Source organism: Heterocephalus glaber, unplaced genomic scaffold (assembly GCF_053883595.1).
Source record: "Heterocephalus glaber isolate CG9 unplaced genomic scaffold, H.glaber_assembly_v1.0 deba00001452, whole genome shotgun sequence".
In the NCBI taxonomy this organism is placed as follows: Eukaryota; Metazoa; Chordata; class Mammalia; order Rodentia; family Bathyergidae; genus Heterocephalus; species Heterocephalus glaber.
In genome coordinates, this window is record NW_028258302.1 from 14,247,316 (window position 1) to 14,275,272 (window position 27,957).

The following is a 27,957-nucleotide window of genomic DNA, read 5'->3' on the forward strand; positions in this document are numbered from 1 at the left end:
GAGTTAAACCCAGGGCCTCCTGCATGCTAGGCAAGTGCTCTAGTGGTTATTTTTATTTTATTATTATTATTTTTGGTACCAGGAGTTGAACTCAGGACCTTGAGCTACATTCCTGGCCCCTCTAGTGGTTATTTTTAAATAAAAAAACAAAGGAGATCATATTATACACACAATTCTGTAACCTGATTCATCATTTAACAATATGTTGGATACATAAAGAAAAAGAAAATGCCACCAGTTCAAGGGCAGCCTGGACAACATAGTGACCCTGTCTCAAAAAACAAAAAAACAAAGCAAAAAACAAAAACAAACAAAAAAGGAAGTGAAAGAGAAATCAAATAATAAGTTAGATATATCTTTCCTTTTCTTTCTTTTTTTTTTTTTTTTTTTTTTCTGAGACAGGGTCTCACTATGTAGTTGGTCTTGAACTCACTATGTAGCCAGACTGGTCTTAAACTTGAGGTGATCCTCCTGCCTCAGCCTCCCAAGTGCTGGGATTACAGGCGTGTGCCACCATGCTCAACTTGGATATATTTTTCATGTATATTCATTTATACCATAATTTTAATGTCTGAAATCATTTGTTAGTGCTTTAAGTTCTATAATATACAAAAGACTTACCAAATTTTTCCTAGGACACTTAAAATTCAGTTCATAGAAGCATTCAAGGGTTCATTCAGAGAGAAAGTGTTAAGTGATGGCAGAGCCTCATTTCTTGGATTGTCTTGTGTGTTTGACTCAGGGCAAAAGTTTGATACCTTCTTTCTCCTGAAAAGGGCATCCTGTAGATGTTCCTCTATTTCCCTGCATTTTCTCCTATTTTTGCTTCCAATTCTTCCGAGCCCCTCGCACTTGCTTTTGTAATGGTCACATTTCCTTTCCCTCTCACTGGCTGTCTCCTCCCTTCCTCCTATGTCTTTCTAGAGCCTAAGTAGGCTCCGCAGGACCACATTCGAGCCACTCCATAACTGTATTATCTGCTTCCTGTTGCCGGTAACAAAGAAGCCAGCCCAGCCTGTCTGACTCATAAAAGATAAATTTTTTTTTTGATACTGGGGATTGAACTCAGGTCCTTCCACTTGCAAGGGAGGCAGTGGAACCACTGAGCTAAATCCGTAAAAGGCCCCTAAAGGATAAGTTTTTGCTCACTGAACTGAAGAGTATATGTGACGACTTCAGGTGTTGCTGAATGTAAAGATTCAAATATTATCATAAGTATCTGGCCTCTATCTCTATCTCTAACCTTAATTTTCCCTTCACTTAGCTTTCCTAGTGAAACAGCTGCTTTCTCCCTAAGAGTTCTAACAAACACGCTGAGGAAGGCAGCTTGCTTTATGCATCTCTCCTTGTGCCAGTCACGGTTGCATTCTGATTAGCTAGACTAGATTCCACTGTGTTCCCACATCTGGAGATAGAAAAGTGGGGTTAGGCTGGGTGTGGTGGTGTATGCCTGTAATTCCAGCAGAGGAGGCTGAGGCAGGAGAATCACAAGCTCTAGATCAGCCTGGGCAAATTAGTGGCTTAAAATAAAAATTGTCCTGAAATAAAAATTTTTATAAAGGGGCTGGGGATGTAACTCAGTGAGAAGGCCTTGGGTTTAATCTCTAGTACAAACAAAAAGTGGGTCAGGCCCACTAGAACCAAATATTCTAGGAGTAGAATGAGTGGAGCACTAAAGCAAAAAAGGAACATGCTGTTTCCAGAAAGTGGGCAAGTAAAAGTACTCTTTACAGGATATTTGGCATGGGATTCAATCTGTCCTCACGGGCGAGGCTATGGAGTTGTTTATAGATCAATATCTTTTCTGCTCCCCTGGTACATATGGAGGTTGTTAAATATTTTGAACATTAGTCCCATCCATTCTGCCAAACAAATAGTTTTGCCCCCATTTATCAACTTTCTCGGTCAGATCTTCTGTTCCCAACCCTGCATACTCAGATTCTCCAGCCCAACCCAGGGCTTGTACTTCTCTGGATCTCAGTCTGAAAACAAAGAGCTGGCTGTTGACTTTCAGTTCTACCTGTTCTCAAGACCAGTTCAGCCACCATTTCTTCTAGGAAGCCTTCCTACTTGCCCTGCCTGGAAGTGACCTCAGGCTGGCCTTACCCCATCTGAATTCTCTACTAGTAACTCTCTTGTTGTCTCTTTGCTTGGAATTAGACTTTTATTGTCTTTCTCTCCTGTGCAAGATACCAGAGACTGCATCTCTTTCACTGCCCCAAAGTCTGTCGCAGCAATCCTCTGCTACTAAATTAGCCATGTGGCATCAGGCAAAATCCTTCACTTCCTTGAGCCTTGGTTTATTCTTTTATTTTTTTATTTTTTTATTATTATTTTTTGATTTATTCTTTTATAAAGTAGGAATGATGGGCTGGATGCCGTGGCACATGACTGTAATCCCAGCACTCTGGAGGCTGAGCCAGGAGGATCACTGTGAATTTGAGACCAGCCTGGGCTACATAGAGTGTTCAAGGCCAGTCTGAAGTATAGTGAGATGCTCTCCTAAAAAAACAAAACAAGAAAAAAAAAACAAATAAAAAAAAAACCCAAAACAAGGCCGGGGATTTAGCTCAGTGGTTCTGCCGCCTGCCTCGAAAGTGGAAGATCCCGAGTTCGATCCCTGGTACCAAAAACAAAACAAAACAAAACAAAAAACCAAAAAGTAGGAATGATAGTGCTGGGGGTGTAGATAGAATTGTTAGAATGCCTGCCCAGCATGTGTAAGGCCCTGGGGTCAATCCCCAGCACTGCAAGAATAAATAAATAAATAAAAATTAGGAATGCTAATAGCCCTTATAGTTTTTTTGTTTTGTTTTTGTGACAACTGAGACACACACAGTTTATTGTACACCAATGAGCCAGAGATGGTGTGCCATAGCAAGGACGAACATCAGTGCTGGCAAAGCTGGGATTCAAATGTCCTTTTCTAGATATAGAAGGACTCCTGCCTGGGAGACCAATAGCTGCCATATGGGTTGGGGAACCAATGAGAGTCCCCAAACACTTGACTCTCTTGAATTGAACCAATTTCTACTTGGGCTACACTGTCCCGTGGACTATGATTTGCCCCCTCTGGGGGGCTGTGTCATCAGATCATGTGATACACAGTGCTCCTGGGGGCCCCACTTAATTCCTGCTGACCTGTAATGTATCTCCTGAGCACTCCCATAAACTGGGAGGAGCCCATGGGCTGTAAATCCTGAATCTGGGATGACCCAGAGGTCTCTGCCCTGGCCCAGACAGCAGCTGGAACTCGGAGCAGGGCAGACGCTGCCCTCCGGAGGAGTCCAAGGTCCAAGGCCGCAGGTCTCTTACTTTGAACATACCTCACTCTCTGGTTTCTAAGGCCTTTTTGATGATAAAACCACTCCTTTGGTGTGAGCCTCCTCATTTCCAGCCTCCTTATGGTTAGAAATTTGGGGAAAGGACCATGGGGATTTTGTTTCACTGAACTCATATTTCTGCTCCTGGAAGCCTATTTTCCCCAAAAGTCTATTTGTTTTCCATTTACCATTCAGTTAATGTGTACCAGGTGTTGTATTGAACACATTATGTGTATTTTTTAATTCAGGATTTCTCAACCTTGGAACCATCTTGACTGGATAATAATCCTTGCCTAGCAGAATGGTTAGCAGCATCCCCGGTTTATATCCTCTAAATGCTAGTAGCATTCCCTGTTGTGACAACCAAAAATGTCTCTAGACTTTGCCAAATGTCCTGTGGGGGCAAATCATCCCTGGTTGACAAACACTTATTTAACTGAATAGACAGCAATCCTATGAGGTAGGTATTATTTTCATTCCTTTTTATTTATTTATTTTGCAGTGCTGGGATCGCACCCAGGACCTTAAAAATCCTAGGCAAATGCTCTACCACTGAGCTACATTCCCAGCCAGCCCTATACCTTTTTATAGAAGAAAAATGTGAGATTTGAAGAAAATGGCACTGACCAAATCCCTGTTTTCTGTCAAAGGGAGAAACTAAATGAACTAAACAGGCATTTTATAAACATATTCTCATTTGATCCGGCAATAACAAATTTCCCACGTAGATGGTGATATTCTCATTGTATCAATGAGGAAATTAAAGAAAGTTACTAAAGGTCATACAGTACTTGGTCCGGTTTATTTATACTCTGCCTCATTCCAGATGGACTTGCATTCAGATTTGAGCTCCAGTCGTCTGGTTCCAAAGTCCAAGCTCTTTTTCTGACACTAGACTGACGCTGAGTGTCTGAGAGCTGGCCGTGTGACAAACCAGGCAGGGAAAGGAAGCCAGAGCACAGCAGAGTCAGCACTGAGGGGAGGGAGGCTGTGATTTCTCAAGTGCTGCTAGCTGGGCCCAGCACTAGACTACCGAAGCATCCTGGTGGATACAAACATGTATTCCACACCTATTTACTCTGCCCCTACTGTGTGAATAAAAAAAATCCCCACCACACAAAGATCCCTCCCTCCCTGGGGTTTGTGAATTGGGAAGATGATTATAATCTTGGTCAAAAAAAGCCTTGGGGAGATGGGGATATAATTTCCTGGTAGAACACTTGCCTAGCATGTAGCAGGTTCTTGGTTCAATCCTCCATGCTGGGGGAAAAAAGTGCTTTGTAAGGGGCAAAAAAGAAAAATATGGGGCCGGGGATTTAGCTCAGAGGTTCCACTGCCTGCCTTGCAAGTGCAGAGTCCCAAGTTTGATCCCCGGTACCAAAAAAAAAAGAAAAGAAAAATATGTCCTCTGGGTGGTGGGGAGCCAGAGAAAACATTTTACATGAGGGACTGTGGATCTGAGGTTCAATTAGGCCCATCTGTGAAATGGAGCCATTAACAAGTTTTACTATAGAGAGGGCCATGAGAAGATGGGAGCAGACCTTACCTTCGAAGTACTTAATGGGGAACCTAGCACATAAGGGGGCCCACTCCCTCCTCTAATAAATATTATTTATTTTGTAACAAACAAAATTTTCTTTGAAGGCCTCCCATTGCGTATAGGATAAAGTCCATTTTTTTTTTTTAAGGCCTGGCACATGGGAGGCAAAGCCCTCTACCACTGAGTTACAGCCCCAGGCCAAAGTCTAAATTTTTTTTTTTTTTTTGGTACTGGGGATCGAACTCAGGACCTTGTGCTTTCGAGGCAGGCGGCGGAACCACTGAGCTAAATCCCCGGCCCTAAAGTATAAAATTTTTGATGTGCTCTTTGAGGCCCTGCCCGATATATCTGGGGCTTTCTCCAGCCTCAGCCTTTCTGTTGTCCCTGCTCCCTCTGTGCAAGGCTGTGTTCTCCTTCCTGCTTCACAGTCTTACACAGAGGAACAGGGAGAACAGTCTTCTCCTATTCTATGCCCTCTGCCTTCTTTCTCCTTGCCATCCTTTGGTGATCATTTATCTTTCAGGTCCAAGGTAAACCGTACTCTCTCATGGCTCCTTGTGCATTTTATTTTTCCAGGGCTTCTCACCAGTATTTGTGTCATGTCCACTCTACTGAATTTTACAGCCCATGTTTTATTGACAGGTGTACTGCTAGCTTCCTAGCAGCATCTGGACAAAGTAAGAACTTCACAGTGTCAATATTAACAAAGAAAAAAAGTTTTTTTTAAATTTTAATGTTTGTTTGTTTGTTGAGATAGGGTCTCACTATGTGGCTCTGGCTGGCCTCTAACTTGTGACGCTTTTCCTGCCTACCAGAGTGCTGGGATTACAGGTGTGTGCCACCATCCCTGGCCAAAAAAAAGATTCTTGACATGTGACTTTGGACACTCAAAAATGAGACATGCCACCAGGTGTGTTGGCACACACCTGTAATCTCAGCACTCTGGGAGGCTGAGGCAGGAGGATGGTAAATTTGAGCCCAACTTGGAAAACTTAATAAGACTCTGTAAAAAAAAAGTAAAAAGGGCTTACTGTGTAGCTAGGTATGAAGGCCCTAGATTCAGTCTCCAAGAATTCAAAGGAAAAAACCAAAAAAACAGTGAGAGACAGATGCTCGCTCAACTCCTTCTGTCCCACTCCAACAGGAACCAGAGGTGATTTGTACATGGGAGAAAAAAAATTTCTGCTGCTGCATATTTTTCTGCTGGAATGTTTTAAGAACCATGGGGCATTACACAGAGGTCAGTGAGAGAAGATGAAAAAAAGATGGAACACTGTGGCACTATACTTAAGTTCTCCCTGGAGAGGGGAAGTGCTTTGCCCACGGTCTCCAGCCGCAGCATCAAGATTCTGGTCACTGCTATTGTTGCCTCCAGGCTCGGGAAGAGGAAGTCAGAGGAGGAAGGTATAGAACTCTGTCACTGGATATTGACACAGGTGCCAGAGAGCTGACCATCAGAAGGTTCAGGCTTGTGAGATCTCAAGCAAGTCATTGCCTGTCTGTCTTGTCTTTATTTTCATCATCTGTAATAAAAGAGGATGTGAGAACCAGCGATTTAACTCAGTGGCACCGCACCTGATGCTCAAGTGCAATGTCCTGAGTTGGATCCCTGGTACCAAAAAAAAAAAAAAAAAGAGCGTGTGAGATCAAGTACCCTGGTAAGCAGATTCTGAGATGGAAACTTGCATCCAGGAGGATTATTGAGGAAATATCATAAATGGTTTGAAACGGGACTGGACCAAAGGAGAATTTGGGCTACAATACAGCTGCAGTGGAGGGTTCAGCTGATCTGAAGTGGGGTGCTAGAACCAGGATTGATCTTTTAGGGTCATTTCAAAAGGAGGCAAAGGGGTTGGGCCTCTGGACCCTTCTTTTCTGCCAACCAGCCATTGGAGGCAGACTTCGTGGAGGAGGCGAAACCATGAACTGAGCTGCTGCCTTCAATGCAGGGCAGTCCCCAAAGAGGGACTCAGCTGAAATCTGAGGAATGAGTGCCACAGCCTGGGTGGCACAGCACAGCACCTGCTCCAAGTGCCTTCCTTGGTGGGAAACTGCTCTTCTTGGTTGTGTTATAGCTTCTCTGGAGAGAAAACTCCACCACTAGGCTGTAAACATCCTGGGAGCACTTCACATTTTTCCTTAGGTGTCCACCACAACAGTAATGTAAATCATTAGTTGAGTAATGATCCACTATCTGTCCCTTGCACTTGACAGTAAATCCCAAGAGAGCAGGAACCAAGCCTGTCTCCCTTATCTCTGTCTCCAGGGCATGTTACATATTAGGTACACAACATCTGTTGAGTAAAAGAACACCAGGGAGGCTGTAAAAGATGGTCCTCTAAGAGATTCTAAGAAAAAAAAAGGGTTTGTGAACCACTACTCCAAATCCACCTGCCTAAGGGCTCTGGTGAAGGCCTGGAGCCTGCAGGGATGACTCACCCAGCTCTTTTCTACTGTCAGCAGCACTCAAAAGCTGAACAAAAAAGTCAGGTCCCTAGCAACCCTCTCAAACTCCATCCTGCATCATTGTGTCCAGGTCCTGGATTGCAGACTGCAGGAGTCTAAAACAGAATCATTAGATCCTATCTGAGCTGGAGAATTTTCAATTCCATGTGCAAATTGAATTCAACATGATTTTAAAAAGCAGATTGAGGGCGTAGGCAGTCTGCAGGTAAATGCTACACAATACAAAGAACTCCGAAATCAGAGAGGGGTTCTAATTCAAGCTTCAGGCTTGATTTTGGGCAAATTTCTGAATGTTCAAGGCCTCTCTAGAGTGAAGTTCCAACTACTTAAATTGTGTTGGGTGGCTTTCATGCATTATTTAATCCTCACACCCTTCCTTTGACCCATGAGGAACTAAGGCTAGGCTGTGGATGTAGCTCAGTGGCGCCGAGCCTGCCTAGCAAGAACAAGGTCCTGAGTTCAATCCCCAGTTCTCCCCCCCACCAAAAAAAAAAGAAAGAAGAAAAAAGAAAAAAATAAACTAAGACTAGAGAATTTAAGTAGCTTGCTCAGTAGTCAGATGTTAAATGTCAAACTAGAATGTGAACTGAGATCTGTCTGACTGCTAAGTTAATAGTCCCTAGATTCTCACTTGTGGCTCCATTTCCACATCTGTAAAATGGGAACAACACCCCTTTCTCAAAAGGCTATTGTGAAGATTAAATTTGAAAACATTTGCCAACAGCTACCTTTCTAGAAATGTTACCTGAAATAGAAATGAAAATGTTTTATCCCTAGTTTTATGGTTGAAGAAACTTAAGGTACAGTGAAAATAATCATTCCCCCAGGGTAATAAGTGGCTAAGTCAGGGCCAGAATCCAATTTTTTTTTTTTTGGTTCCAGGGATCAAACTCAGGACCTTGTGCTTGGGAGGCAGGTGCGGCGCCACTGAGCCAAATCTCCAGCCAGAATTCAAGTTTTGTACTGCAGCTTTGGTTCACTTTTTCTTACACCCTCTCAGATGATCTAGAAGTAAAAGCAAACACACAGGAACACTGCAAAATAGGAGAGGTCCCTCAAGGGAAAAGCTACATGCAGTCACTCACAGGCTTTCTGAAGGAGAGCGTTTTCAGTTTATGCTGGCAGTATTCAGAGCAAATGGGAAGCCAGCAGGACAGGTCTTATCTTTTAGTCCTGAGTTCACTAGTGCCTAGTGTCCAGATTAGTTAAGAAATGTGATCAAGGTCACACAACCATAAATGGCAAGGGCACAATTTGCATCTGATTCCTTATGCCTGGAAAGGGATGGATGAAGTCATCATAATGTGATGGAGTGGGGGACACAAAAGGAAACCCCCGGCTGTCAAACTGCCTCCCTCTCATGAGAGAAGTTCAGTAGAAGGAAAAACGGTCAGGTGTGATGTCAAAGCCTCAGGGTCAAACAGACCTCAGCTGGAATCCTGGCTCCACCAATGACCTGCAATGTCATTTCACCTATGTCTTAACTCTCTGGCAGAATTACTGCAGATTTACAGAAATGGCCTTCAGGTACCCAGCCCAGAGTCAGGCTTTGTCAGAATAACATGGTCCTTATTACTCCACAATGCCAGACCAGCCATAGATGGGTGGCAGTGCTGGACACCCAAGGGGCAGAAGCACATTTTCCATGCCAATAATTCCAACCCTGCAATCACTAGGCACAAGCACCTGGCAGGGCAGTGGCTGTCAGGTCCAGTCCATGATGCAATCACAGCAGTTCCCTGCTTGTGCTATGAGGTGAACCCTGACCTTCAGGAAATTAGAAAAAAAAGCCCATTAACAAGGAATACAAAACAAAAACCTCAGTGAACTTTTATTTCTCATCATACACAACAGGTAGCAAGGTCAAAGGTTTCAGCACTTGAACACTGGATATCCCTTCCCACCCACCCAGGGGACATATACACAGCCATTATGTTCCCTCTGGAACTCAAACCCCCATGCTGGGACCCCTCCCCTCCTGCCCATCTTCTTTGCAGGGAGGACTTTTAGGCCTGGGGGTGGTGCCAGTCGCTTCCCCATGCCCGCATGGGTATGAAATGTGGCAAGTGGCCGAGTTCCTTTCCTGCCCCCCAGGGGGAGGAAGGTCAGAAACAGCAGCATTGTGCTCTTGCCTTTCCCAGGCACCTCCAAACTGGCCTGGGAGGATGCACCTGCTGCTGGAAGGGCAAGAGAAGTCTCGATTCACAGTTGTTTGCTACAGAAAGTGCTTGGGATCAGTCCTTAGCCAGTTCTGTCTCCCAAGCAATCCACCTAAATTTCAGGAGAGGAGACAGATACTAGGACAGGGGGAAGGTTCTTGGAAAAGAGTCAGGAGCTTGACTGCCGGAGGGGGGTGGTCCCTAGAGGCCTTCAGGATCTTGCAAGAAAATCAGTTTGCTGTAGACTTCAGATCCCAGGCCAAAGCATCAGATGCAGGGAAACTCAAGCCTCAAACCTAACCCTGAGTCTGCAACTGTGGTGGTCAAGGGGCTCTGGTAATGTGGTCACAGCCACTTAATTAGTGGCAGGGCCCAAACAGGAACCCTGGTATTAGCTTCCCTTACTGGGCCCTGGTGCAATGTCAGCTACCTAGAAAGGCCCAACTTTTTGGCAAAAGTCCTTGGCAGAGCCCCTGGGGACAGGAGGGTAGGAACCAGCCTCCGGAGCCTGGGGAGAACAGAACTTCTCTCTGCTCCTCACAGGCACCGACTGTGTTCCAAAGGTGAGGCCCTGAGGAGGTCTGATCTCAACCACAAAGGACCTAAGTACAGACAATTTATCTCTGAATACTCTCTCCTCCTCAGAAGGCAAAGGACCCAACAGAGGCTCCTCCTCTCTAAGGACAGTGTTCTTTGGATGTGTTTGGCCCCTCTCCTGGGGTCTCACACCACAGGGTGTGGGAGAAAGGTTTATGGAGCGGAGAGGTAAAAGAACTGAAGTAGGGTTTGGGCAACCAGGGAACAGGGGGCCTTCAGGCTGCCCAACAGAAAAGGCTTTTGATAGAGTGGCGCACAGACCAGCTGTGACCCTGACTTTCACATTGATGGGTGAACGGCAGGTGGGAGGTAATGAAACATGAGAATAAAGTGGGGAGGGAAGGCAAAGCTGCCTGGAGTGTTAGTCCCTGGAGATCTTTGTCCCTCTCCCACAGAGGCCAGACAGGGACTTTCCAGTCCAGGAAGGCCACAGCACTCCAGGTGCCTGGGGCCCAGCCTCTTGGCCTGTCAGTCCAAGTGTGGGCCATTTCCCTTCCTGTGCCCTCTGCTCTGGGGTCAGGGGAAGGAGGAAGGGCATGGCCCTTGGGATTTCCTAGTCCTCTTCCAGGTCCCATGGGGAGAGCTGAGATCCCAGAGTCAGTGCAACGATTCTGTCCATTCCTGCAAGAACAGGAGGGCGTGGCTTTGGGGCTGCACATCACACAAGCCCACCCCCATGGTGGGGTGCATGGGCATGGGGCAGAAAGGGTCCTGGGTCTGTATCCAGACAGAGAAGTCCTTGCAGGGAGGAGGGTCCCCCCAGGGTCAGCTGCTCCGGGTGTGGGTCCTGGGTGGGAGGGAGTCAGGTCATGTAGCGGGTGATGGCGCGGAGAGCGTAGAGCAAGGCAGCTTGCATGCGGGCCTCCAGGAGCAGCAAGTTCACATGGACCTGGGACACAGACTGGGGCTGGTTGACAAGTGATCTGCATCCCTCCCAGATTGCTACTACCCCTGACCCCTTGGCTCACCCTTCCTGTTCCCACAGAGACACCCTGACCTTTGCTGAGCAGTTTGGCACAATGAATGCTGAAGAATTCCCAGTACATTCTTCCCCAGTGTGCCTCATCTTTCCATCCCACAGAGCTAAAGCAACAGTGAGCACTACCCGGCACCTACCCAGGACCAGGGGTTTACGTGTATTTTCAGATTTCATCCTTCCAACAACCTTGAAATGCAGGCAGTGTTTACTCTTACTAGAAAGTGGAAAAGCTCAGAGAAGCAAAGTGACTTGCCCAAAGTCACAAGGCTACCACAGGGTGGTGTTACAGTATGACCCTTGGTCCACAAGGCTGCCACTGAAGACATTGTGAGAAGCAAGGATGCACATTCCCACTTCCCAGGTGAGTAAATGGATTCTCAAATCACACAGTAGAATGGGACTTGAACTTAGGACAACGGGTCCAGGTGTCCACCCTGGCAAGACAGACTCTGGGTCTTGGCCCCTTTCCTGTCTACTAGCTGAGCCTATCTACTTCCATCCCGCTCCTCCCTCTGAGGGTGCTACCTTCTCTGAGTGGCGGAAGTGCCTCCAGAAGAGGTTGTACATTCTCCGGGTGGTCTTCTCTGGATAGCAGGCCACAGTCTTGATATAGACCTTGAGGTTCCGCTCCAGGAGCTGGTTCACCTCCCCATAATCATAGTCATCATATCTGGATAAAAAGACCCCAACGGCATTACTCACCCTCTGCTCCCAGAAGCAGCTCCTTTCCCCTTCCCTCCCCCCACAGAAGCAGGAACAGAAAAGCAAGAAAAGCCAGAAGGTAGGAAGCAATAAGAAGCCTGGTTCCTCTTAGAAAAACAGCTGGTATCACGTATCCCAGGCCAGCAGACTTGCAGGAGACCACTCCAAGGATGCCAGGGAATGGACCACTACCAATTATATGGATGTGTCCTTGTGGAAACCTCAAACTCCTCTGTACCCTGGGTACAGACGTAGCTCTACACCCCATACACCACACTCATCAACCCACTTTACAGATAAGGGAACTGAAATTCTGAAAGTGAAGTCACTTGCCCTAGGTCAGACAGCAAAGAATGGGTTTCTTTTCTTTTCTTTTTTTTTGGTACTGGGGATCGAACTGAGGTCCTTGCACTTGCGCAGCAGGTGGCGAAAACCACTGAGCTAAAGCCCCGGCCTAAGAATGGGTTTCAAACCCAAGTCTGCCTGGCTTCAAGACTTGTTTGGTACTTTACGCTAAAGGAGGTCACAGTGTCTGTTTGCCTTGGAGAAGCCGGTTAAAGGCAAAAAGGAGGGGCAACCCACTTTTGGGTCCCCCTTCTGTCTTTCTTAGGCAGAAGCTTTCTTTCTCTCAATAAACTCTTCCCACTCTTAAAAAAAAAAAAAAAAGGCAAAATGGAGCTAGTACTGTAGTCAGTTTATGGATGGGCAAACAAAGGCCTGGAGAAGATAATTAACTTGTTTAAGGTCAAAAAGCCAACTGACGACCAGTCTAGAAGCTTCTTTGTTACTCTGGTCTGGTGAGCTTCACAGACATCTTCGTAGATGGGGGAATGGCAAAGCCTGGGTAGAAAGTGGAGGACACATCAACATGGCACATAATTGGTAGTGGGACAGCAGGGGATGGAGGAAGGGCATGGAAAGGACTAGGTAGGGAAGTGAAGAAGCCTATACTTAGGAACTAGCCTGGAACACACTCTCAGATGCTACTTTGCCACCCTGAGTTGGAACCCTATAATTACCACTGGTGCTTGGTATGAACTGTTAAGAAAAATATCATGTTCATTAACCCCACTTATGTTTTTATTTTTTTATGGTGCCGGGGTTTGAGCTTAGAACCTTGCCCTTGCAAGGCAGGCATGGCGCCACTGAGCTAAATCCCAGGCCCCCTCACTTGTTTTTAATAAAATAAGTGACATGAGCAGGCATAAAAATGGCAACAGATCTTTTCTGTAAAATTATGTATGCTTTGGCTATTTGTGCATAGTCAAAGACAGGAAGCAAATACCTGACAACAGTAAGTGCAGGTGATGTCATGGATGATTTCTTTCTTTCTTTCTTTCTTTCTTTCTTTCTTTCTTTCTTTCTTTCTTTCTTTCTTTCTTTCTTTCTTTCTTTCTTCCTTTCTTTTTGTTTTTTATACTAGGCAAGTACTCTACCACCTAACTGTATATGCCCAATCCTCTGGATAGCTTTTCCATTTTTACTGTCTTTTTTGTGCTATCTATGTTCTCTTTCTCCCTTCTCCCTCCCTCTCTGTATTTATTGCTAGAAGCTGGAGGTTCAATCCAGGTCCCCCTACATGCTAAGTGAGCACTATACCACTGAGCTCCAACCCCAACCCTGTGTTTGTTTTATTTCCTAAAAATCAAGCTATTTACTTCTCTTTACAAACATCTAACATATTTTTTCAATATATTTTTAAAATTAAATAATTATTAGAATTTCATCTATAAAAAATGAGTATATAAGAAAAAAGTAATGGAAAAAAACATCTCAGGATATGAACGTTGTTGTAGAGTAGCAGAATTTTGGGCAATTATTTTTGGCCTTAATTATTTGCATTAACAATGTTATCAAAGTGAGATTTTTAAAAATTAAAGAAAATATTCTTGACAAGTAATTTCATACCTAGGATTATCTACAAGACCTTTATATAAGACTGGTCAATGTATACAGTGTTTGCAAGAGTGAAAAACTGAAAACAACCTAAATATCCAACAGTAGGGACACAATTAAATAATTATAATACATTTATAACAAAATACTACATGGAGGTTAAAAAGCTATTCATACTGATAAAGAATATAGGTCATACTACATTACTGGGTGAAAAAAATCAAATTACAGAATATATAAAATATGATCTTATCAACTAAAAAAGAAACCTACCCCAAAAACCAAAAAAGATGCTAGGTTGGGGCTGGGGATAAAGCTCAGCAGTATATCACCTGGCTGGCAAGCTCAAGGCCCTGAGTTTTGTTGTGTTTTTTGTGGGGGGTGGGGGGGGTGGGTGGTGTACTGGGGATCAAACTTAGGACCTTGCACTTTCGAGGTAGGTGGCGGAACCACTGAGCTAAATCCCTGGCCCCGCGAGGCCCTGAGTTTGATTCCCAGTACAAAAAAAAAAACCAGAAAAAGTGCTGGGTTTGATGGCACGTGTGCCTGTAATCTCAGCATTTAGGGAAGCTGAAGCAGGAAGATAGCAAGTTTGAGCCCAACTTGGGTAACTTAATGAGATCCAATCTCAAAATAAAGAGTTGGGGATGTAGCTCAGTGTGAAGGCCCTGGGTTCAATCCCCAGTTCTCATGCTACAAAAACAAAATCAGAAAAGAAGGCTTACAATATAGCTCCATGGTAAACAAGCACAAGGCTTTAGGTTTGATCCTTAGCACTATTTAAAAAAATCAGAAAGACTTAATAAGCACGAGATGAAAATGTCAAGTATACTATTGCATACAGACAAATTTTTTTTTCTTTTTTTTTTCACAGACAACTTTTATTAAACATTTTAGCTTGGTTTGTATTTTCCATACACAAGCACTTAGTAAAAAAGGAACAAAAGGCTAGACATGGTGATGCATATCTATAATCCCAGCTCCCAGGAGGAGGCTGAGTCAGGAGAATTGCCATGAGTTTGAAGCTGGCCTGGACTACATTGTGAAACCCTGTCTCAAAAGGAAAAAAAAAAAAGAAAAAGAAAAAAGCAGCTGGGGATTTAGCTCAGTGGTTACGACGCCTGCCTCACAATTGCAAAGTCCTCAGTTCAATCCCCAGTACAAAAAAAAGAAAAAAGAATAAAAGAAAAAAAAGAAGATCCTGGTTGGTAACTTTCTTTCTTTTCTCTTAGTACATTTTGAACACTTTCCCATAGCAAAATAAATAGACTCCTCTCTCTCTAGTGCTGGTGATCAAACTGAGGGCCTTGCACACACTAGGCAAGCACTCTACCACTGAGCTACATCCCCAGCCCTTAATGGCTGCACAGTATTTCACTGAATGGCTATGTCATTGTTTAAAGTTCCCTGTTAGGGCCGGTGATTAAGCTCAGTGGTGCCATGCCTGCCTGGCAAGCACAAGAAAGGAAGGACAGAAGGAAGGAAAGAAGGGAAGAAGGAAGGAAGGAAGGAAGGAAGGCAAGCAGGCAAGCTCCCTATGGATAGGTACTTATGTTGTCCTTAAACACTATGAGATAAAATCTATTTGAAATGGAAATATAAATTCTACATACTGCCATGTATATTATATATGTACCTAATTATGTATAGATATGTCTCTATATATGTGTGTTTACACACACACAGAACCATAGTTATTTCACAATGAGATTAAAGAATTTCATTTACAAGGTTCAAAAAATGAAGACACTAGTTTTTAAAATCAGCAAAGAAGTTGCTTTGAAAAAAAGTATGGGCAGGAAGAAAAAGAAGTAACAACAATAAAATAAAATAATAGTGAGCTGAGAGTAAGATTCGTGGTGCACAACACACCCCGAACAAGGAGACCTGTGCTCACCTGATGCCAAAGACGCAGTGGATGTAGTTCCAGATGGCCCTTCGAAGCACCGAGGTATCCACCCCACTGTGCATGGCGATGGTATTGTAGGTGAGGCTATAGGCTGCCTGGAACTTCTCATCCAGCAGCTGCCCACCCTCAGGGTAGAGCCGCTGGATCAGTGAGTAGCCGTGGTCTTCCCAAGTATAATCCTGAAGAACACAGGAAGAGGTCAGTGAGTGAGATCCTGGAGCCTGAGGCTGACCAGAGACCTAAATTCTCTGGACTTTCGAGCGGGCCCTGTCTTTCCACAATGCTCCCACCCTACACCATGATTTTTTGTTTTGCTTGGTTTGTTTTTTTGAGACAGGGTCTTGTTAAAGAGCCTAGGTTGGACTTAAAACTCACTATCTTCCTGCCTCAGGATTACAGGCACGCTCCACCACACCTGACTCTACACAACAAATATAACACATTGAGCCGAGAAGCCCACAAGTAAGTACTTCAGTGATGACTTTTCCCTATGATCAGGACCACAAGCTTAGGGCATAGATAGGTCCCTTCCAGATCCATGGGGTCCCCAGCACCTTCATGCAGTCTTGAGAGAAGGTACCCTAATCACTCAAACCATCTGTCCTCTGCCTCTATAAATCCAGTCAATAGGGAGAGAGCTCTACCTGGGCACGGAAGGTGGGGGGTGCCTGAGCCCCTCGGCGAGTGAAGTCCTCATATCCGAATGTAGGGTCTTCTACAAAGCATAGCATGTCTGGGTGTGGAGAGGGCTCCAGAATGTCAGCTGAGGATCATGTCAGAAAGAGATCACAGTGAGGGCGAGGCATGGACACACAGGATTCCGCTCCTAATTGATCATCAAATGGGGGGGAGGGGCAGGAGGAGACAGGGGAGAGGCCAGAGAGAGCCCCTTGCTATAGTGGGCAGGAAGAGAACTTCGGCTAGAGTCAAGGCTGGGGAGGAGGTGGATCTGGCCATAGGCCCAGGAGGCAAGGCCCCAGAAGCAGTAATAGTGACAGTCCTATGTCACCCTGGGCCAGGGTCTGTGCTAAATGTTTTACTCATTTACCCTTCATGGCAATCCTGAGGCCCTGAGGCAGGAAGTGACTGTCAGTGGTCACACAGCCAAGAAAGGCTAACAAGGCCTTGGAACCTCTTAGAAGAGAAGTTGAGAGGTGGCTGCTTCTGAAGGCATGACATGTGGAGGTGTCTACTCCCCACAGAAATAGCTAAGAAGGGGACAGTCCCAGGGACCTATACCTGAAGGGGTCACCAGCAGGCTCTCTGACTTCTCCAGCTCAAAGCGGTTCTCCATCTCCTCCTGTGAGGCTCCCTCGTCCCGCAGCAAGCTGTCCTGCAGCTGCCTCATGCGTTCCATCAGAGCTTCCACATCGTGGGCAGCCTCGAAGCCCTGGAGGAGGGACCCAGTGCTCGCCATATACTCCTCCTCCTCCTCTCCCCACAGGAAACTCCACCTCAGCCTTCCCACACACCAGGCCTTCCTGGATGATCATACAGGACCAGGGCAGCCTGTGAACCAACCACTATGATGCACAGCTCACATGGTCTGTGAGCTACAGAAGTGACACGTCTTCTCTTAGATGGACTTCGCTAACAGGTAATGTTTAAATTACTTCTATTTTTTATTTTTCCTATGGTACTAGGGCTTGGACTCAGGACCTTATTCATGCTAGGTAAGCACTCTACCACTGAGCTCTATCCCTAGATCAAAAGTGTCTGATATTTTTATATTAAAAAAACAAGGTCGGGCCTGGGATTTAGCTCAGTGGTTCTGCTGCTTGCCTTGCAAGTGCAAGGACCTGAGTTTGATCTCTGGCACCAAAAAAAAAATAAGGTCATTTCTATTTTTTTTTTTTTTTTGGTACCGGGGATCGAACTTGGGACTTTGTGCTTGCAAGGCAGGCAGCAGAACCACTGAGCTAAATCCCAGGCCCAAAACAAGGTCATATTAAGGAGTCTTAGGTAAACTATCTTTATTTGTTTTGAGAAGAGGTCTCCCTATGTAGTTCAGGCTGGCCTCAAACTCATGACAACCCCCCCCACCTCAGCCTCAGCCGGGACCACACATATGTGCCACCATGCCTGGGTTCAAACTTTGTCTTTTTAAGTGTTTAAACTCAGGGGCTACACGTTGAAAGGCCAGTCACATGGTACTTCACTTAATCCTCACAACCCTCGGTGAGTATGGTCTTTATCCCACTCAACAGATGAGGAATCTGAGCTTCAAAGTCAAATAACATTTTTGTGGCCTCTCACCCTGAGGAGATATGGAAATAGTAGCTGCAACCCAAGGACCAGAGGCTACACCAGCTTCCTCCCCACAAGACACCAGGCCATGGTGACTTACCCCAGAGTTATTCAGTGGGTCCCCGCTGGGGGGGCTGCTTTGCTCACTGGGGGGTGATGGTGCCTGGGGGGCAGTGCTGCCCTCTGGGTCCCCGTCTGGAAGGATGCCACAGCCAAACACGAAGGAGGCCAGTGAGTGGCAGTGGGTGAGCAGGACGAGGGCTTGGATGAGTTCAGCCAGGGACCAGCTGTGCTCACCCGTCTTCAGCAAGGCCTGGATAGGAGAGAAGGTCAGGCTTGCTCAGTGTCTGCCCCTGGGCTGCCAGCCACATCCCAGCCCAGCCCCAGGGCTCCCTTGGGGACCCGCTTCTCTGTCTACTGTACCTGGATGTGTTCCTTGGTGATGAGCCATGGCCGGTGTGCCAGCAACTTGTTGATCTCACTGAGTTTCCGAAGCTTCTCAGGGGCCCGATGGAGGCCCAGGAGCCACTCAGGGTCACCACCAGTCTGCAGAAACTCGGCCATGTGGGAACCCACCAGGTAAGAACACTGGTGTCGGGCAGCAGCCTGTGGAAGGGGTTGTCAGAGCTTGGGTCACTCTCTTCCTTCTCAGGGGGAGGTGTACCACAGGGCTTACTGTCGCTAAGAAGCAGAAAAGCTAGGCTTTAAGGCAAGCTCTGCCACCAGTTTTGCAGGTCACCTGACTCCTTTGCCCTTCAATTTTCTAATCTGTAAAGCAGGCATAAAGGATGTCTTTCTTCAAAACTAAAACTAAAATTCTATGGACAGTCAGATAAAGCTAGGCCTTTCTTTTTTCTTTCTCTCTCTCTCTCTTTTTTTTTGGTTTTGGAGACAGGGCCTCGCTATGCAGTTCAGGCTGGCCTTGAACTCATGGTGATTCTCCTGCCTCTGCCTCCCAAGTAATGGGTGGATTATAGGCATGTACCACCACACCTGGCTCCAAGTTAGGCCTTTCTGTTTCATCTATGAAATCAATTCAGGAAGCCTCCAGCAGAGAGATCCGATTCAGAACCCCCACTCCGTGGCCACCCCTACGAGGGTCAAGTGCAGACAGGCTCACCATGATGGCAATGTAGTGGCGCCACGAGCTGGCCAGGGGCCCATCTGTGTGCAGCAGCAGATAGTGCAGGCGCCAAAAGCTGCTCAGGTAGTCGGGGTGCAGGCCCATCACTACTGCCAGGTTGTCCACCCGGCCCGAGGACATCAGTGATTCCAGCCCCAGGTGCTGCTCCAGGCTCTCAGCCCCCTCCCGGAGGACCTGCCAAGCAAAAAGTAAAGTATGGGTTCCCTCCTGTCTGATCAACATTCTTTGTGGTGGATATAAGAGCAGAAGACTGAAATCCACCATGTGTCCAAAAAGGGAGAATGGAGAGGAAAAGATAATTCCATGAAGTGATTAAACAAAACCTTATTAGGTACTGTATGTAATAAGTCAATATTTATTTAATACTGTGCCATGCATTGTTCAAGCAATTCATATGTATAACTCATTTAATCCTTATAACCACTGGGTCAGTGGCACAGCTGTCTGTTGCCTAGTATACACCAGCTTCTCTAGGTTTGATCCCCAGCACCACAATAACAAAAAATGTAAATAAAGGGTCGGGGATTTAGCTCAGTGGTTTCGTCGCTTACCTTGCAAGCGCAAGGACCTGAGTTCGATCCTCTGTACCAAAAAAAAAAAAAAAGGAAATAAAACCATCCTCACAGCAACTATGAAATTGGAGTTCTATTTTCTCCTTTATATTTATTTATGTTTTCTGGCAGTGATGGAACTCAGGGTCTCACACATACTAGGCAAGCACTCTACCACTGAGCCATATCCCCAGCTCCTTTTCCTTTTTTTTTTTTGGTACCAGGGATCAAACTTGGTACCTTGCACTTGCAAGGTAGGTGCTGGAACCACTGAGCTAAATCCCCAGCCCTTCCTTTTCCATTTTTAAATAGGAAAACTCAGACACAGCAATTGAAAGTAGTGTTTCTGGGAGCTAGGGTTGTAGCTCAGTGATAGAGTGTGTGGTTAGCATGCACAAGGCCCTGAGTTCAATCCCTTCCACTGGGGTAAAAAAACACAACAGTTTCTTGGCCCTTCATGAAGCTTCTGTTCTACCATGGTAAATGTGCATAACAACTAAAGGCCAGGTGCAAAAAATGGTTTACATTTCCTGAGTGTTTTCTCCATGCCATGTCTAAGATGGGGTTTTCTCTGCATTACTAAATCTTTCAAATAGTTCTGTGAGGTTACTATTGTCTTCCCCACTGACAGATGAGGAAACCAGACAGGTATTATTCCTTGTTAAGCCCACAGATACGGTAAATGACAAAACCAGGATTCAAATCTAGATGAACTCCAAACTCTGTTTCTTTCCTTTATTATAAAACAGCAGTTATTTAAAACTGAAAAAATAATATAAGGAAAATATGTGAGCTTAATATTCTGGGTTACATATATAAATAATCCATGGGTGGTTATTTGTCTTACATTTACGAAGGACTGGGGGAAACAGGGAACCTAAATATTTGTTAACAGATCATTAACCATTTTGGTCTACACATTTACAGGAAGAGATAGGAACCAAACATTTATCCCTATTCCAAGGCAAAAGAAAATGAACAATTTATAAATTTTCTACATATGTGTTTTGAAAGTACCCTCAACACCCATGTACACTCGAATGTAAGCTGCATGATGGCAAAGATCTTTACCTGTCTTGTTCTGTCTCTAGTTCCTAGAATAATGCCTTATACAGATTTCATAATTCAACACATATCTGTTAAATGAATGAATGAGGGCTAGAGTGTGGCTCAGTGGAACAGTGCTTGCCTAGCATGCCTGAGGCCCGGGTTCAATTCCCAGTACTGCAAATAAATAAACAAACAAACAAATGAACTGATTCTGTAAATGAAAAGTGTCTCCTATTGTATTAAGTGAAAAAACAAAACACAAGCTATAAACAATGACTTTGTTTCTATACTGAAAACAAATATCCGGATTGAAAAAAAAAAGGCCACAACACCATGGCAAATGGTTAACAGTAATGATCTCTGTAGGTGGTAGAATAACAAGAGAACAGAGTTTTCTGAAACACTACAAATTTAAAAATAATGAACCCATATTACTTTTAAAGCAGAAAACTTTTCTGTAGTATATGCATATTCAAGGGTGAGAAGATACACAGAGACAGTTCTATTTTATTAAGGAAAAACAGGCATTGGATTGGGAATCAAAAATTTGGCTGTCATCACTTCAACTCTCCAAGCCTGTCCCTTCCCAGAGAGATGAGGATGAAAGCACCCATTTCATAGAGCCATTTTGTGAACTAAATGAATCAGGAATGGGAAAGGAGTAGTTACAAAGCTCCAGTGTAAGTAAGGAATAGGCCCTATTCCCATCAATATCCCGTGCCCTTTTTTTCCAGGAATCAAAGGTATCTTAACCCCTTCCAGACAGGCTTACCTCTTCCACAGGGATAAAGGCACTGGGCCCTCGAGGGCCTCCACGAGCCTGGCTCTCTCTCTGCTCCTAGAAGGAAACATGCTTGTTAGTTGACATAAGGGAGGATAAAGAGGATTGATAACTCTCCAGCCTCCTCCTGCAACCCTTAGGGCTCTGATGAGCTGATGAGCTTATATTTTTTAACATCTTTGGGCATCAGAGAAATTAAAACAACAATAAGATTCCATCTTACTCCAGAAAGAATGGTTATCATTAAAAAAATCACATAATAAATGCTGCTAGTGAGTGGCGGATGTTGTAAGCTGGTACAACTACTATAGAAATCAGTATGGAGACTCCAAAAACTAAAATTAGAACTTCCACTCAATCTAGTCATTCCCCCTGAAGGTATCTTCCCAAAAGTTAAAGGCATTATCCCACAGTAATACACAGCCATATTCATAGCAGGACAGCTCATAAGAGCTAAATGTTGGAAGCAGCAGATGAATGGGTAAACAAAATGCAGTATTTATACATAATGGAGTACTACTCTGCCAAAAAGAATAAATCTGACTCATTTGCAGGAAAATGGATGCATCTTGAAGCCATGATGTTAAGTGAAATAAATCACACAAGCTTAAGTATCACATGGTTTCTCTTATATAAGGAACCTAAAGTATAAATAAACATAATCAAAAATAAAGAAGAAACAGGAAGATGGATTACTTGCAAATGAAAAGGGGATCTAGAGGAGAAATAAAAAGAATCAAGATATGTTAGGAACATATACCAACTCCCTAAGATGAATGTAAATATTATGTAGTGCAAACATGTCCTGATAAAAAATTTTTTTTAATGTTTCTTTTTTTGGTACTGGGGATTGAATCCGGGACCTTGTCCTTGCAAGGCAGGTGGTAGAACCACTGAGCTACATCCTCAGTCCTTAAATTTTTTAATGTTAAAGAATGTAAAATGGAAAAAAAAAAGTAAAATGGTGAAAGAAAAAAACATTGGAGGATTTTTGGCAATTTAAAAAACAAATTTAAGGGCCAAAATAAATTTAGGATGGCACCACCCAAAAGACGGGTAGCCCGGATGGAATACAAAGGGACAGAAACAAGCTGGTTGGCTACTTCGCTGTTTCGCTGTCTCCTGCCTCCTTACCATGGATTGTTTCTCCTCTGCTATGTCATCCTGCCTTGGAGCAGGCTGACTATGGACTGAAACCTCTACAAACTATGAGCTGAAATAAACCTTTCCTCCTTTAAGTTGTGGGTGTGGGTATTTGTCTCAGCAACAATAAGACACCAGTGATTTTGCTTCTGAAAATACTGTCGTCTAATCCTGTTTTAAATTGCTCTACTCCCAGATCACATTTTATAGAGAGAAAGGCCAGGTCATTCACTGTGCTCTGTGAATGAAAACAGAAGGCAGGGAGGTGCAGAGGGAATCAGAGCTGGGTGTCCAAGACTGATGAGGGCATCTGTTCCAACATAAATATATTTGCGTTTCTTTAAAAACTACCAAGTCATTGTATAGTTATTTTTCTTGAATCAAATAAGCACTAATATAATTGCAATGGTGGACCTCAGTACCCCACTGTCACAAATAGGCAGATCAACTAGACAAAAAAAAAAAAAAAAAAAAATCAACAAAGAAATATCAGAACAGAACCAAACTTTTGAACAAATGGACTTAGTAGATGTCTACAGAGTATTCCACCACACACCATCAGAACACACGAATTCTTCTCAGCTGTACATGGCACATTCTCCAAAATAGACCACATACTAGCTCATAGAATATGTATGGTGTTGTTTTTTTTTTGTACCAGGGATCGAACTCGGGTCCTTGCGCTTGTGAGGCAGACGGTGGAACCACTGAGCTAAATTCCCCGGCCCTAGGCTAGCTTGGTGGTTCTGCCACCTAAATTCCCTGGTCTAGAACATGTTTAAGTAAAGGCAAAGGAATTGAAATTATCCCATGCATATTATCAAACCATAGTGCAATGAAATTAGAAATTAATGGTAAAAGAAACACAAAAACTTTATAAACATATGGAAATTAAATCATACCCTCCTGAACAACCAATGGGTCACAGATGAAATTAAAGAAGAAGTTAGACAGTTTCTACAATTAAATGATAATGCCAATACAACATACCAGAACTTATGGGACACAATGAAAACAGTCCTACGAAGGAAGTTTATAACATTGAATTCCCTTATCAGAAAAACAGAGTGAGGTACACGCCTGTAATCTCCTAGCACTTGGGAGGTTGAGGCAGGAGGATCATCATGAATTCAAGGACAGCCTGAGCTACATAATGAGTTCAAGGCCAGCCTGAACTTATAGTGAGATCCTGTCTAAAAAAGCAAAACAAAACAAAAAAAAGCGAGCTCAAATAAACAACCTAATGTTGAATCTCAAGTTTCTAGAAAATGAAGAGCAAGTCAAGCCCAAAGTTTGTACAAGGGAGGAAATTATAATGATCAGAGCAGAAATTAATGCAATGGAGACTAAGAAAACAATACAATCAATGAAGAATTGGTTCTTTGAGAGATTAAATAAAATTGACAAACTCTTAGCCAGCTTTATCAAGAAAAGGAAAGACCCAAATCCATGCAATTAGAAATGAAAAGGGTGAAATCACAAGAGATCCTGCAGAAATCTAGATCATCAATACCTATTTCGGGAACCTGTATTTTTTTTTTAGTAAATGACAAAGTTCATTTAGTTGTGAAATAATGTAGAGTGGACAGGTGCAGGATTGTACATTTTTGTAGGGCTTTCACCATCCTTAGACAGCAACCAGACAGACAACAATCAGACAGACAAACAACAGGACACAACTGTGGGGCCGGGGATTTAGCGCAGTGGTTTTGCTGTCTGCTGCGCAAGCGCAAGGACCAGAGTTCGTCCTCAGTACAAAAAAAAAAAAAAAATACAAATACAACTGTTAACTTTTCTATAAATTAAAACTGCAACAAGTATTCTAAATAATATAGAAACACAGAAGATTGTTAACTGACTTTAATGACATAACATAAAGCCCCTAGAATTGATATACTCATTATGCAAAATACATAGATGAATACTGTCTTCTTTTAAAAATATAAGATAAATAAGCAAGACGTGAAAATGGGCAAGTTTCCACCAAATAAATGAAAACTTAAAAAAAAGAAAGTTTTCCTTTCCATGTCATTTGAAGTGAAATTAACATTTTAAACAATATATTCAAGTTTATTAAACAAAATTTTAAAAGTATTATAAAATGTTTAACTTTCATCAGCTTCAAGGTTTACGTTGCTGAATTTTGCATATAACTGAACTTTCAAATCTGCTCACACCTGTTGAATTGATTCTACTCTGGATTCTAAGGCATCAATTTCTTCTTGGAAATTTTTCTTTGCTTCTTCTAACATGTCTTGCGTTTCTTCTTGAGAATAGCAAGAAAACGTCACCAATCTGGTAAGCTATCATTAAGCTGTCATCATCACAAGCGTCTTCTGGAGTTGTTTCTTTTTTACTTCTATTTCTTCCTTTAGCTCTGTGATTCTATTCGTATTCCACGCAAATTTATGTATCTTTTGTTGATCTTAGAAAGTAACATTGACATCTTCTGCAGTAATTTCATGTATCACCACCTTCTTCATCTTTTGGGGGGGGGTACCGGGGATAGATATCAGGACCCTGCACTTGCAAGGCAGGCGGCGACACCACTGAGCTAAATCCCTGGCCCAAGAGAACCTGTATTCTAATAAGATGGAAAACACAAGAAATGGACAGATGCCTAGATACATGTAAATTACCAAAGCTGAATCAAGAAGATATAAAAACCTTAAATCAATATCAGTCAATGAAATTGAAGATGTAGTTAAAAACCTACCAACAAAAAAAAAAAGCTCAGGCCCTGATGGATTCACTACTGAATTCTACAAGAAATTTATTATTTTTTTTTTTGTTTTTGGTACCGGGGATCGAACTTGGGTCCTTGCGCTTGCGCAGCAGGCGGCAAAACCACTGAGCTAAATCTTCGGCCCCTCTACAAGAAATTTAGAGGGGGCGGGGATTTAGCTCAGTGGTTCCGCCGCCTGCCTAGCAAGCGGAACGACCCGAGTTCTATCCCCGGTACCCACAAAAAAAAAAATAAGAAAAAGAAATTTAGAGAAGGGCTGGGGATTTAGCTCAGTGGTTTTGCCGCCTGCTGCACAAGCTCTAGGACCCAAGTTCGATCCCCGGTACCAAAAAAAAAAAAAGAAAGAAAGAAATTTAGAGAAGATCTAATGCTCCTAGTTTCAAACTCTTTAATGAAACCGAAAGGGAAGCAATACTCCCAAATTCATTCTTGGAAGCAAGCATTATCCTGATACCAAAACTAGAAAAGGATCTAACCAAAAAAGAGAACTACAGTTCTCTCGCCAGTTTCTCTAATGAACATAGATGCAAAAATCCTCAATAAGATACTGGCAAACAATATAGCAAATCATCAAGAAGGATTCATCCCAGGGATGCAGGGATGGTTCAACATATGCAAATCAATAAATGTAATACACCATATTAACAGAGCCAAGGACAAAACCATAGGATCATCTTAATAGATGCAGAAAAAGCATTTGACAAAGTCCAACACCCATTCATGGATAAAAACTCTATAGAAAATCAGAATAGATGGTCTTTATCTCAATCTGATAAAACCCATCTATGACAAACCAATAACCAAAGTCATACTAAATGGACAAAAACTGAAAGTGTTCACTCTAAAATCAGGAACAAGACAAGGATGTCTGTCGACTGTCACCACTCTTATTCAATATAGTCCTGGAAACAGCAAGAGCAACTAGCCAAGAGAAAGAAAGAAAAGGAATAAGGATAAGAAAGGAAGAAGTTAAAAAAATCATTATTTGCAGATGACATGATACTTTACATAGAAGGCCCCAAAAACTCTACCAAAAGACTTCTAGGTTTAATAACCAAATTCAGTAGTGTAGCTGGATATAAAGTCAATACTCTACAATCTGCAGCATTTCTGTACATAAATAACAAACTCATGAGGAGAAATTGGGGAAATAACACCTTTCACAATAGCATCGGCGAAAAAATGAAATACATAGGAATCAATCTAGTGAAGGAAGTAAAAGACCATCACATGGAAAACTACAGTACTATGAAAAAGGAGATCAAAGAGGATATCAGAAAATGGAAAGATACCCTTTTTCTCGGGTAGAAAGAAGCAATATAGTGAAAATGGCCCTACTTTCAAAATTGTTATACAGATTTAATACAATCCCAATCAAAATTCCAATAACATATCTCACAGAATTAGAGAAAACAATCCTAATATTCATTCAGAATCAGAAGAGACCTAGAATAACAAAAGCAATTCTGGGCAACAAAGGCAAACGGGGGGAACCACAATCCCTGACTTGAAATTATACTACAAAGCTACTGTGTTAAAAAAAAAAAAAAGCATGGTACTAGCAAAAAACAAAAACAAAAACAGATTGGAGGATCAAAAGAACAGATTAGAAGATACAGAAATAACTCCAAACATACAGCCACCTTATCTTTGACAAAGGAGCCAAACACCTCCAATGGAAGAAACATAGCCTTTTTAATAAATGGTGCTGGAAAAACTGGCTTTCCACATGCTGAAGATTAAAACTAGACCCATATCTTTCACTATGCACTAAACTAAAATAGAAATGTATCATAGATCTAAATATTAAAACAGAAACACTGAATCTGCGAATCTGCGGGAAGAGAGAATAGGTAGAGCTCTTTTTTTTTTTCTTTTGGTACTGGGGATTGAACCCAGGACCTTGCACTTTTGAGGCAGGTGGTGGAACCACTGAGCTAAATCCCCAGCCCCGAGAATAGGTAGAACTCTTGAAAACACTGATGTAGGCAAAGACTTTATGAACAAAACCCTGATCACATAGAAAATATCACAAAGAATCAACAACTGGGATCTCATCTTATTAAAAAGCTTTTGCACAGTTATTTTTCTTGTTGCTGAGACAAAATTCCCAAAACTCAAGAGTTAAAGGAGGAGAGGTTTATTTCAACTCAGTCTGTAGAGGTTTCAGTCCATAATCAGCTGGCTCCAAGGCAAGGTGGCATGGCAAAGGGGAGTCAGAGAGGAGAAACAGTTCATGGCACACAGAAGACAGCCAAACACCAAGCGAGCAACAAGCATCTTTTTGTCCCTTATCTCTTATCCAAGCTATTGACCCTTAGGGTTCGTAGCACTCACACGCTTAATTCTAGCATTGCACCATGAATCAGTCCCAGTGTCACACGCTCCAAATCCAGCCACCTCTGAAAAGCCCCACCTATGACCACATGAGGCTAGGGGGGACATCTAGACTCAAGCCAAAATAGTCATGTATACACTAAACCTGTTTTAGCTGGGTATGGTAGTGCACACCTTTAATCCTAGCACACAGGAGGCTGAGGTAGGAGGATCTCAAGTTCAAGGCCAGTATGGGATACATAGTGAAGTACATCTGTCTCAGAACAACACACTAAACCTGCTTCTCCTAGTCCTAAAGATGGAGTTCAGGAAGGATATTTTATTTATTCACTTAATTTGAAAGAGGGGTTCCTCTACGCTGGCCTTGGAGCTACCTTACTCAAATCA

At 43.3% G+C, this 27,957-nt stretch overlaps 1 protein-coding gene across 2 annotated transcripts in view; it reads right to left on the reverse strand.

The window, feature by feature from the left end:
• Sesn2 (sestrin 2) overlaps nt 1–27,957 on the reverse strand; it is a 40,300-nt gene that overhangs the window by 5,692 nt on the left and 6,651 nt on the right. Inside the window, exons 2-10 of one of the 2 annotated variants that reach the window (XM_004850752.4) lie at nt 21,336–21,401; nt 18,939–19,136; nt 18,242–18,424; nt 17,919–18,131; nt 16,811–16,961; nt 16,216–16,334; nt 15,560–15,750; nt 11,590–11,734; nt 631–10,974 (exon numbers count right to left, since the gene is read on the reverse strand). In XM_004850752.4, coding sequence (XP_004850809.1) covers nt 10,888–10,974; nt 11,590–11,734; nt 15,560–15,750; nt 16,216–16,334; nt 16,811–16,961; nt 17,919–18,131; nt 18,242–18,424; nt 18,939–19,136; nt 21,336–21,401 — 1,353 coding nt within the window. In that variant the 3' untranslated portion in view covers nt 631–10,887. Of the gene's footprint in view, nt 1–630; nt 10,975–11,589; nt 11,735–15,559; nt 15,751–16,215; nt 16,335–16,810; nt 16,962–17,918; nt 18,132–18,241; nt 18,425–18,938; nt 19,137–21,335; nt 21,402–27,957 lie in introns of those variants that run through there. The other variant, XM_021263172.2, reaches the window with a different exon arrangement.